Below are 11505 nucleotides of genomic sequence, written 5' to 3' on the forward strand. Positions count from 1 at the left end.
CCCAACTAGGGAAAAATCGCGGTACTTATTCTGAAGCCACTTATAATATTTCGCGTGGATAAATAGGTAGGTTATCGCCTTCGGAGCATTTAGGGAACCACAGTTTACCCAACCAATCACCTAATGGAAGGAACGCGCTTGGCAGAGAATAACAAACTTGATGCTCAGCCTGAAGTCGCTACACCGCAATCATTCAATAAAGCACCCGTCGGGCGGAAGGGGGGCACATATCTTTGAAACAATAGGCAGACCAGAAGTGGTCTTTCACTTCGTTCCATGGGCTCAAAGTATCAAGGAGATCGTTGGGTGAAAGCTCTTGAAAGGGTTCCACACCAGAACATTTCTAAAGATAAAAGTAGGGGATTAGTATGTTGCTTTACCCATTTCGGACCGGCAAATTCGCCCGTAAATGTTGGGAACATTGAACAACTTGACTATTTGATGCTGCTGTAGTTCTAAAAAGGTCTCTAGTCTATCTACCATGCCAGAAGTATTTTTACTAGTACCGAATACCCCAAAATATCGTGAAACTAATTAAAGCATCTCAACGGATGAAACATCAATTTTTGCTAAGAGGAACCGGAAGTCAAACTTGCATTTAGGGCACCAGGATTGTACCACGCCACCGCAGCAACGTGACTGTTGGGAAGTTGATGCTCTTCAAACCTCCACTCGGTATCCACCAACCCGGGATAGGTACATTTGGGAGCGCCTCCCGAAAGATCGAATTCTACTGTGGAAATATCTGTCCTTAAACCGGTACCAATATTCTTCACAAAAGCCTCTTTTAGGCACTAAAAGAATAAGTTATTTTCGTCCGTTCATGAAGTCTGCAGTTGAACATACCCAAAGCCTGAAGAAGTTGCGAATTCTTCCACCGTCTTCACAGCTTGTAGAGGTAAGTAAGTGCCATTCGGAGGGCGTGAAAAGGGATTTCATTTTCAGTAGAAATCCAGCAACCGATTCAGAGGCAGCTGAAATAGAATGCACAATTTTGGGTGAAATTATTCCCCCGCGGCAGCAAGAGCGTTCAATTCGTTGAATTTTACCAATGTGGTTGTCATATGAGGAAACAGATTTAGTTCAGAAAGTAAATTTCAATCCACTTGCTTTGACTTGGGTAAGAGACGACTGTACTTTAAGCAAATTCGGTACGCATTTTTGAAGCGACCATGCCAAATGACCTCCCGCTACTTGTAGCGTGATATCAAATTTGAAGCCCCGATGCATTTATGCTTCTTCGGAATCTCAACTCAACCAGAACTATTGAAGCCAGATGTTGTTTAATTGAAATCAAAATGACGCAAAGTTTAAACTTAAGAAGGTTTAATTGAATTCGGGGCTACGGATTTAATGGCATGATGTCGCATTGTCTATTTCTTTAAAACACTAAAAAAAATTTCAATATACTTATAATTTGCAGTGCCTACAGTTTAATATCTGCACGACAAGCGAAAGAACCGTCGAGGAAACTTACGTGGCAGTTCCACTTGCATTACGTCAACACCTGTTCGCATTTCGTGACAGAAGGTTAGAAGGGTAAAGTCACCATTGTGTGAGAGGTTAAAGTCGAAATCAAGTTCCCCCTCAAGATACGGCCGACGGTATGCACTTCTTTTTACATTCACATTAATAGGATCTAAGCCAAAAAGGCGCCTTGCCATATACAAGGTCAAAAGACGCGCGGCCTAGGAGGTAATGTGCAAGTGGGGTCAAAGATTTGATGTTAGGGCGTGCGCGAGCAAGGAGCATTAGCAAACGCTGGGGGCGGAAATTCTAAATCAAATTTTCATCTGGTTACGTTGAAAAATGGGCATCATGTGCATAAGTGGAGCGGTAAGAACCAACGAAATGAAACAGGAACTGTATTTCAGCTAGCTTTATGATTTCTGGATGGAGGGTGACAGAAAACGAGTGAAAACTGAAGTAGCCAACATACCAAGAAGGATTTAACATCACGCTTGTATGCAAATTTCAGGGCGTTTTCTTGATCAGTGGTTGTTATGCAACGGAAAACGTGGGACAGCTGCACGTTACACGGGTCCCAAAGTCCGTGATTGAAAGCGAATCGCCACATCTACAATAAGAAAGTTGTCTTGCCGCTGCTGAACATAGTAAAAATAGTAGCAGCTGTGTACTCAAAGAAAGTACTAATCAATTTGAAAAATGTGGTGGTATGAACGATTCCTTTCAGTGACGGCGACGAATGCAGGCTGCTGGCTTCTGCACAGTGGGTAACTCCCAGCACATCTTAGCTAAATCACACTGAGAAGTAGGAGAATCCCAATTTGTACGCTTATAACACTTTAATGCTGCGCCAACAGGTTATCTAGGCGCTACACAAAATCGAGATCGAGTCCACGTACCAGGTTATAAGTAAGGAAAATTTGATTTACACAGGACCGAACTGCTAATTAATCGGAATCACCACAATTATTATCAGAGATCACTGTAAAACAAAATGAAAAGTGGTTAGGAAATTGAGGACTGTTGCTAATATCAAAGTCGTTAAGACTAATGGCTCAGTGTGGACCATATTGGAATGCCCACTTGAAGATGTAATAATGTGAGGTAAATGTGCAAAACTTGGGCTGAGATCCATGGGTATTTCACAAGAGATGAGGTTGCCTTAACTGCTGCCAGGATGTCCATAGTCAACTGACTGCCGTATCCTAAATCCAGGCGCTCAAGAACAATTTTTGAGGATCTGCGAACAAAAGCTTCAAAATTTGAGCTTCCGGAGATTAGAGAAAGAAAAAAGCTACTCTCTGCATGGGGTATCACACTTTTAATCAACGATACTATAATCGCACACTCATTAAAGTAAAAGATGAATTCATTTCTTGTTACAAGTACCAGTTTGGGATAACAGCGTGGTGGCAACGAGTAAAAAAATCACTACGGGCCCGACCAAAGGTGAGAAAAAGATGCTATGTTATAAAAGTCCAGGCCACCTAAATAGCAGGAACGATGTGCCATGTGAAGTTACATGCTTGTATGTATCGGCTACTTAATGTGGATCCCAGGAGGAAGAAGGTTGCGTTCCCCAGTTTTGCTGCTCGGCACAGGTACTGACTGTGCCACGTATATGTCATAACATTCAGCAGCCGACAAATTTGCCGACGGACAATACAAACAATGTGAAACTGAGAGGAAACCATCCCAATAAGTTCTTTAAAGGATTTGGAAAAAGCGAGCAAGACTAATCAGGATCAAAAAAGCGCAAAAATATTACATGATGATACAATAAACATTCAGCTGATACTCACGGGAAAGGCCGCAAAGTATCACAAAAATACCCTAGAGGACAATTAAATCCAGCCACCTAGGAAATCAGCAATACAAACAAAGTCTTCCTACCTAAAAGTCCGGTTCGTGTATTGACATTACGCATTGCACATTACGAAACCTATGAGGGTATGATCAAATTATTTTATGTCTACTTGGGTTACAACATTAACCTGCCATATTTCGGCACATGTGTAACAAAGGAAGCTTAGTGAAGCAAAGTTAATCTAGCTATTAATATTTCTATCACCGCAACAATTATTTGCCCTTAATTTTGAATATCTTAATAATGCGAGACTCCAAATGCAGGGCTATTACACGCAAACCGTAAATATGGCGCAAGACATACGGTAAAATCCTTTAGCAAGGATGTTTACCTGTTTGCAGAAGGAATGCACAAACTAAATTTGCATTGGTGACATTTATTTAGGTTATGTTCAAAGATCCGTACTTAGTAAAAAAACTGTTTTACAACTCACTAAGCTTAACCTACGGTCATGTACGATTGTGCGTAACTTCTCAGACTAGTGTATATCACGGATGTAGCGCTTGTGGGATTTCATATCATGCCTCGTTTGCATTTATCGTTATTTAGCCCCTACTTTCAATTTGAGTCTGGCGATCCCGTAAGTCGGTGACTTAACTTGTACAATTTGTGCTGTTTTGGGGATTGGTATATGTGTTTCAGTCGGACTTTGGAACTATTCTACTGTAGGCTTCGTGTAAATTTCCTGCCTTTGTCGCATAATCAGTTGGGAGTCCTATTGTTTTTGTAGTGCACACAATTCTTTATAGTGTGCATGAAATAGTTCGTGTCCGAGTGAGGAAGTGTTTCTAATTGTACCTGTTCTCGGTCTTTTTATTTGTTTAGAAGTGATGAAAGTAGTTTTGCTTTATTCCACTACTTTGTCTAACTCAACTCTATGTTATTCTATGTTTACTGATTACTATACTGTCATAGTATCGCGATGTATCAAACTTATTTTGTGGTTTTTCTCTACGCTCGGTAGTTCAATTTTTTATCTGTTACTTGGTAAATTATGTCGCTTTGCAATGGAATCAGTAGGACTATTTCTCAGGGCCCTTTCCTGCGCAATTGACATTAAGCCAACAACCTACATTTTATAGTTTACGCCTCTTTTGTTGTGCAGCTATCACCGCCTCAAAACAGCCGCACATTTCTTAGTAAGCAAGTCAAAACTATGTTCAGCGTTCAGGTGCACACAAGTCCAACACCCTGGCCAAACCTTTTGTCTGAGAATTTTCACTGTCAAGTCGAGTCGTTTCACCCAAATGAGGCTAATGCGCAACTCTGCATTTTGTTGTTAAACCGACAAAGGTGGAAGAAGGCGGATAGTATGAGGCTGGCTCAGAGAACTATAGAAAGCCACAATCTCTTGTCATTTGAACATGGAGACATCATCGAAGGTCGTGCAGGACTTGCAAGCCTTGCGTGGAGCTCCGACTCCAATGCCCCTCATGGGCCATTCCCTGTGATGTATGTGTCATCTGTTGGCGAAAATTCGAGTGCGTAACTGTGATGAGAGCACTTCCTTGTAGACATACCTTCCATGCTGAGCGTTTGAAATTGTAGTTTGACATCGGCTGTGGCATCTGTCGTGTGTGCTGATGGCGGGCTCGCTTCTCGCATAATCGACATGAGAAATGTCTAGTCTGCCGGCTGATTTAGGGTTTTCGATGATGACTTCATGCAGCTAACGATAACACGAGTACTTTATCTACCGAATTAGATAATAGTTTTTATTTGAGGTGAAAGTTTTAAGCATAGTAAGGCTTACGAATTTTGCGACTACTTTTTTCTAGTATTTTGCTTCTTCCCCTCTCGAGCGCCCAATAGATTTAGACACGTTAGTTCTTTTGATTTGTATGTATTTTTAAGTTTATGATTAAAATGTCTATCAATCTCCGCCTTACTCGTATGTGCATATGATTTTGGTCGATATTTCTCGTAGTACTGTTATCATAACATTTAGCGATATTATTTATTTCCCCAAATATATATTTATGTATTTTTGTACTTTCATAATCTACTTACATGAAACATTTCATGTGACCATTTAGCAAGTGCCCTCACTATCATTGACCTGTACAGCCGTTTACACTTGTTGATGCTAAATACCAGGTCTAGAATTCCCCCTTTCAAATTCCTCTAATTTCGTCTTGGGTCGGTGTTCATCCTTGCATGTTTTGGCCGGGATTTTCTCAGAAATCCCTTTTTAAATGGCTAAACTTGTAATCTACTTAGTTTGCCAGATGGGAATACAGTTTAGGCGGCTATTTTGAATGCCTTGTTGTAAAAACTGCAATGAGTCGCTGTATTCACCTACTCGTTTCGTGCAGGGCAGTGCTAGCGTTGATGGGTAGTCTGCTGTGATTTGTAAGTGGCTTATTTGGGTTCTGCTATTACATTACATCTCCCGGATTAAAGGTATTGCACTATTCGTGGCCGAGTTCTACTTTCTTGAACGTGATACTGGAAAAACTTTCTTTGGTCTTCGTGCCTGCACTGTTCAAGACGTTGTGCTCTTTTTTATCCATTAGTACTTCTTTTCGCACAGGCCCAGATCTTATTTAAAAACTGAAGACCACTGTACCTTGGGAATTATACAACACTCACGCCAGTTATTAGGTTCTATTTAAAAGCGTACATTTTCTGATGGAGCTGATTTCCGTTTGAAGTTCTCTTACCCAATATTAGGGTGCGACAACTTGAGTGATTGCGCTAGACGAGTTTTTAGCTCCAATTTATTTTCTTTTCCATTTTGCCTCTAACCACAGTCAGACGTATTTTGTGGACTCCGAATCATGTTGTTGTTTCAGGGGTAGGAAAAATGTTAGGTCTTTTCAAGCAATTCCTCACGTTAGCTGATTAGTGCTTTACTTTTTAGCCAGTAGTGCCTCTGTTATCTATTAAACCACCTTATTATCATTTTGAATCCTCCTGGGAGTTTTAGCGTCCGCCTTCCTCTAAAATTTAGCACTGATCGTGTGTGCGTTCGTCCTTGTTCGTGCCACGTATGCGACGACACGTAGACACCGCAATTTAGTTCTTGGCTTGGTAAAGCATTGTATGCAAATACCTTATCTTTATGCTGATAATATTATGGCTTGTTGGAAGTAGCTGACATTTCACCTATCATCTAAAGAGAGTAACAATTAAGCGATGAATTATTCTTAAATCAACGTAGTTTATGTTGATTCTTTTCACACTTGCGTCCCACTTTCACGTAGCAGCACTGATGAGATTGATGATGATGACAAGGGCCGTTTTTATTTTGGTGACGAGAGTTTTGATATTTCATCCTTGAATTTGCACCAAAAGCACTTTATTTTGACCATTTATGCTCCAATTCAAAAAATGATTCCTTCTTAGTTTAACCTAATGCACCAGCCTTTCTACTCAATATCTCTTTCTAGCGGAATGCCAACGCGAAAAATCTTTCAAACTTTAGTGACTGATGGATTCAATTTCTTCTCCTCTTAAAAGAGAACTCGAAGGTGTATCTACAGCCAATGGCCCCCCTTCGAAGAAGCGATCATTTCAGATTATTCCCAACGTATGTGTAATTTCTCCCTACTAGCAGTATTTAAGCCCACTAATGACACCATCGTTCTATCATTTAACAGAGTTCAAAGCGCGCTTCAAAGAATGCATTTATTTAGAATGCTTGCGTGCTTTGCTGCTCTTAAAATCCATCGAACACTTTGTACTTACATCGGACAGAACGTTTTGTCTAAAATATCACCAATTTTAAGCATACCACTTTAATTTGGGGTAGCTTGTTTTTCAATGGACGTTGACCTGATTTTGTGTTCTTTTCTCAAAAAAACTTGGAGATGAGACTCACTCTGGCGCATCTGTTTCTTCTTATTCGCCCCAAACAACGTATCTGCTAATGTTCTCTTTGGAACAATGACTTCATCACACTTAGGTTGGGTGGGTCCAGGGGAGTGATTTTCAACAGTGTACGGTAGTTTAGTCATGACGAAATGTATCATTCAGTATCTCACCATGTCCCTAATTTCTATGTAAAACATCTGTCATTCTTCGTTCTCCCAAATGAATTGTTTTCGAATGTGTTTTGATGTTAGTGACCAGAGTTTGGTATTTGATTCTGCCACCGTTTCAGGCAGTTGGGCCATTAATATATTTTTTTTGCAATCTTAGGCTTAAATTAATTTGCTATAATGCCATCTGCAACATATTAATTGTTTTGCTCATATACACGGGCTCTGTCAGAGTCTCAGTCCGTTCACGCAGCCGCACTGTTTTAATCATTTCTATTCTTCGGCATTTTGCACTTACGAATTCAAGGTAAAGGCATTAAGGCTGTTGTTGCAATCAAAGGCACTAATACGACGCATGAACATAACCATTTGTAATGTTATGGCATCGATTTGAACAGTGCAAAAAATGTAAAACTCTTGCATGACTTTTTGTCAGATAGTTTAAGGCCAGTCTTGTGAAACAAGCCCGTATTTCAGTCCTAACTGCTTACGCTCCAATTTCACTAGCCGTTCGTAGTTGACGCACCTTTATATTCTTTGTATCTTTCAAACTACATTCAGCCTAGGAAAACAACACCAAGTGCATTTAGGCAGTAAACACCCCATGCATGATCAGTGTAAATTTTACAAAGTGACTATTGTAAGTTGTGTGCCTATGATTTGCCCTATCAGGGGTCGTGATTGTTTATACCAGAAATCCGTTCTAAGCGCCCCGGAGAAAAACATTAAGTTGGATCCGAGGGGGTTATATGTAAAGGAATGTGGCTCTGAGGCGGTGGCCACGGAGGATGATGAATTGGAAGAGGAGGATGTCGAGGAGTTGTTCGGTGACGACGAGGAAGACGATGATGAGGGGGAATTGGAGTTAGAGGAGGAGGTAGATGAAGAGGACGACGAAGAGCAGGACGAAACGGAGCGTCTCGCGGAGGTCCTCGGTGTGGAGGTCTTTGAGCGGGGTGATGGCGCGAGCAGTAACACCGATCGACCCAGCATTACCCCCGCCGACCAGCAGGAAGAGACCAATCGAGCTGAGGACAGGAAGTTGCTTGCTCTCATGGCTCACTTTAATGACGATCAATTGAGTCGGTTTGAGTCCTACAGACGCGCCACCTTTACAAAGTCTGCTGTCAGTCGGGTAAGACCTATGCCAGGCTCTTGTGTATGTGTACATTTATAAAATGGGTTTCCAGACTTAATCATAAAAGGTGGAAACGACCTTCACAAATAATTCCACATGTTCCTCGTCTAAAGTTTTTTGTTGAAAAAAAATAATAAATCATTACCCTGAAAGTGTGAACATAAAAATGATTTGTATAAAGAGACGTAACAAAAATCTGTAAAGGTAACAGCACACAAATGATGGCTTAATGTGGATTTTAATATGTACAAATGTTTTAGTTTTTTTTTTCGGGTGAATCGATCAAAATAAGTGATGTGTTTTGACGATTGGAAGTCACGTTTTGTCATTTTTACCATTGATAATTATTAGATTTTGTATGTGCTTTTGTATGCCTAGCTCATCCAGTCGGTGGCACAGACTTCATTTTCTCAGAATGTTGTTATTGCAATGGCTGGAATTACAAAGGTTTTTGTTGGTGAATTGGTCGAAACAGGTTTGTTTGCAACTAGATAAGTATATTACAAATGTTAATTGGGATTTTTGTTATCATGGTCACTGCTTACACAAAGCAAATGGAGTAGGAACATAAACGTCAAAAATGTTTTGTGCCATTTAGGTTCTAAGATTGTTATCTAGCAGTCATCTTGGTTACCCATCAAAAATATGTTACCTTGTTTATATTAGTGATCACATTAAGTTCGTGTAATTTTTTACGCCGTAAGGGACGCGACGTAGCAAGTGTAAAAGGCAGCTCTTCAATAACTTTTTGGGGCATAAACCCACAACTCCTTTTTTTGCCTGTTTATAGCACTTGACTATAAAGAAGAACTACAGGAAACCGGGCCTTTGCAACCAAAGCATATTCGAGTGGCTTACGCTCGGTTAAAAGCACAGGAACGTACATCGCGACAAAGTCGGTTAAACCCACTACTGTGATTTGCTTATCCCATCGCTTTTTATTTTTCCCATCTATGCTTGTACAAATGAGCACTTTTATTCATACTCTTGTCTCCTGGGGCTTAGCAATCCTAGTAAATATGGCTCATGAGTATAAGTTAAGGCTATTTATTTTTAAGTAACAGGTATAGTGGAAGCTTATCTTTGCTATTTAGGAAGTAGACTTCCAGGGATTCGGTTTCATATTTTGTTAGTAATTAATGTTATAAAGTATTACCAAGGGTCTGTTTGATTCCATCAGCAGTACTGAACCACGGACACTAGATTTTCGGCAAGCACAACTCGTGTTTGCATACACTGAATAAATTGGCGCTTTAAAGTAAAAGCATCTTCAGCTACGAGATAGCACTTCCGCCGGTGGTGAAAGCCTCGTTTGTGAGGCTCCTCAAGTGGAACATCTATTGAAGTCGTATTAGACTGAAGTATGGGGACTGACGATGTGCAGAACCCAATTCGGTTCCCAGAAATTATTGACCCTGTTTCGGCTCCGGTGGGATATGAATGCAGCTCTACCTCTTACTCAGCTCTGCGGTTAGTGACGTGGTTGTGTGAACACTAAGTGGAACTTGGGAAGGTTCTCGTCCTCAGATGTGAAATAGTGGGTTAATTGGAATTCGGAGCCCAGAATACCCTTTCAGCGTGGACCTGGGGTGGTTGGCCTAATTAAGACACTAGGTCTGCTATGAATTGTATCATCCCGAGCAGTCACGTCTACTTTAGCATCTTATTTCTATCTAAGCAGTGTAGCAGCGACACGAAGCACCTGCCGATTTGTAACCTCATGATTTTCAATCTCAGCAAAACATCGGCGTAGGTAGAATTCAAGGCCAGTAAAAGTGCACAGACAAAAAGGGCATTCCAATCGTACTTGATAATTTTCTAGCACGTGTTGATCTCACAATCCCCAGTATTTATTTTTGGTAGGACAATTGAGTTGATTTTATGTTTTTGCAAAGTCAAAAACGTATTTAACGCTGGCCATTTGGTTTCATGTTCTGTCGCTCGATTTCACGGCACGTGATCTCGACATCGGCACGTGAGTGTTTGGCGTGAGGGTGATCCGTGAAGTTGCCACAAGAGACGGAATGACTCGACGTTGGAATGTAAATTCCGAACCCTACAGCGCCTACTTGTCACCCAGTAAGTAAAACCATTTATACATTTAGTCTGTGTTACCTATCGACGGGTCCCACTGCACAGAGTATTTGATAGCTACTTGACACAAGCGACTCATTTCTTTTTGTTTTGCTTGTTGTGTGGAAGTAATACTGAGAAAATAAAAGTGTATAAAGGGAAACATTCCATTTGTTAAAGTACATGATCTACTAAATAATTTTTAAACTACCGTAAACGAACGTATGATCAATGTACATATTCATTGAAGGAAATAAACTATTTAAGTTGCAAATAATAAAAAAAAACAATACTATCGTGCTGCCACGTGGAGAGAACAATTTGGCACACTTTGCATTAAAAATGGTAAACCTTGGGGCAAGTTCAAACAAGCTCAACTTAATTAAGGACAAGTAGATCAGCTGGAACCGGAAAACGCATTCTACACCACTGAGGTCGGGAACAGGTGCGAGAGACACTACTGTGGGGCGTGCGGAGAATGCCACTCAACGAATATCTGCGCCTCCATGCGACTGTTGGAGCACGTAACAGGCACCAGCCTCCCTGACGCCGCATTCCATGCCTCGGAAGCCTATGTCATTAACGACTACGTGCAACGACGCTTTCAAGCGGAGCGCCGCAAACTGCGTCTGGAACACCACTGTAAACCCACCGGACCCTTCCCCCTCCCTCACAACACTGGCTAATGTTCCCGATGCCGTAGTCTGAATTACCATTTGTGGTGAACTCCAAAGGAGTGAAAGTAGACACTTCTTTATCGGATTTAAATGAACAGTTGCCTGCAAGGTTTCCACTTTAAGGAGAAAAAACAACCAAACCCCCTATCCCTTCAAAGTACAAACATAAGACTAGTAGAATTAGTGCTTTAGCCATCACAAGTTTAGGGCCAAGGTGACCCCCAACCCATCACATTTTCGCAGTAAATGAGTGAATCACACGACATTACTGACTTTAGTTAGCTTTGAAGAAGTCGCCGG

General features: G+C 41.0%; 2 protein-coding genes across 2 annotated transcripts; one reads left to right on the top strand and one right to left on the bottom strand. All coding sequences in view use genetic code 11, as the record gives it.

The window, feature by feature from the left end:
* Positions 1-193: 193 nt before the first annotated feature.
* Positions 194-3635, bottom strand: EGR_02986 (L-aminoadipate-semialdehyde dehydrogenase-phosphopantetheinyl transferase; the record flags this gene model as incomplete). Its single annotated transcript, XM_024492235.1, has 6 exons — positions 194-343; positions 627-794; positions 847-974; positions 1478-1688; positions 1940-2077; positions 3615-3635. 6 exons carry the CDS (start codon positions 3633-3635, stop codon positions 194-196), a joined length of 816 nt encoding a protein of 271 aa, XP_024353430.1.
* A 4337-nt stretch (positions 3636-7972) lies between these two features.
* On the top strand, positions 7973-11214 carry EGR_02987 (Transcription initiation factor TFIID subunit; the record flags this gene model as incomplete). The annotated part of the gene is made up of 3 exons (XM_024492236.1): positions 7973-8452; positions 8834-8930; positions 10916-11214. 3 exons carry the CDS (start codon positions 7973-7975, stop codon positions 11212-11214), a joined length of 876 nt encoding a protein of 291 aa, XP_024353431.1.
* Between the last annotated feature and the right edge of the window lie 291 nt (positions 11215-11505).

This window comes from Echinococcus granulosus (assembly GCF_000524195.1).
Source record: "Echinococcus granulosus chromosome Unknown EG_S00014, whole genome shotgun sequence".
In the NCBI taxonomy this organism is placed as follows: Eukaryota; Metazoa; Platyhelminthes; class Cestoda; order Cyclophyllidea; family Taeniidae; genus Echinococcus; species Echinococcus granulosus.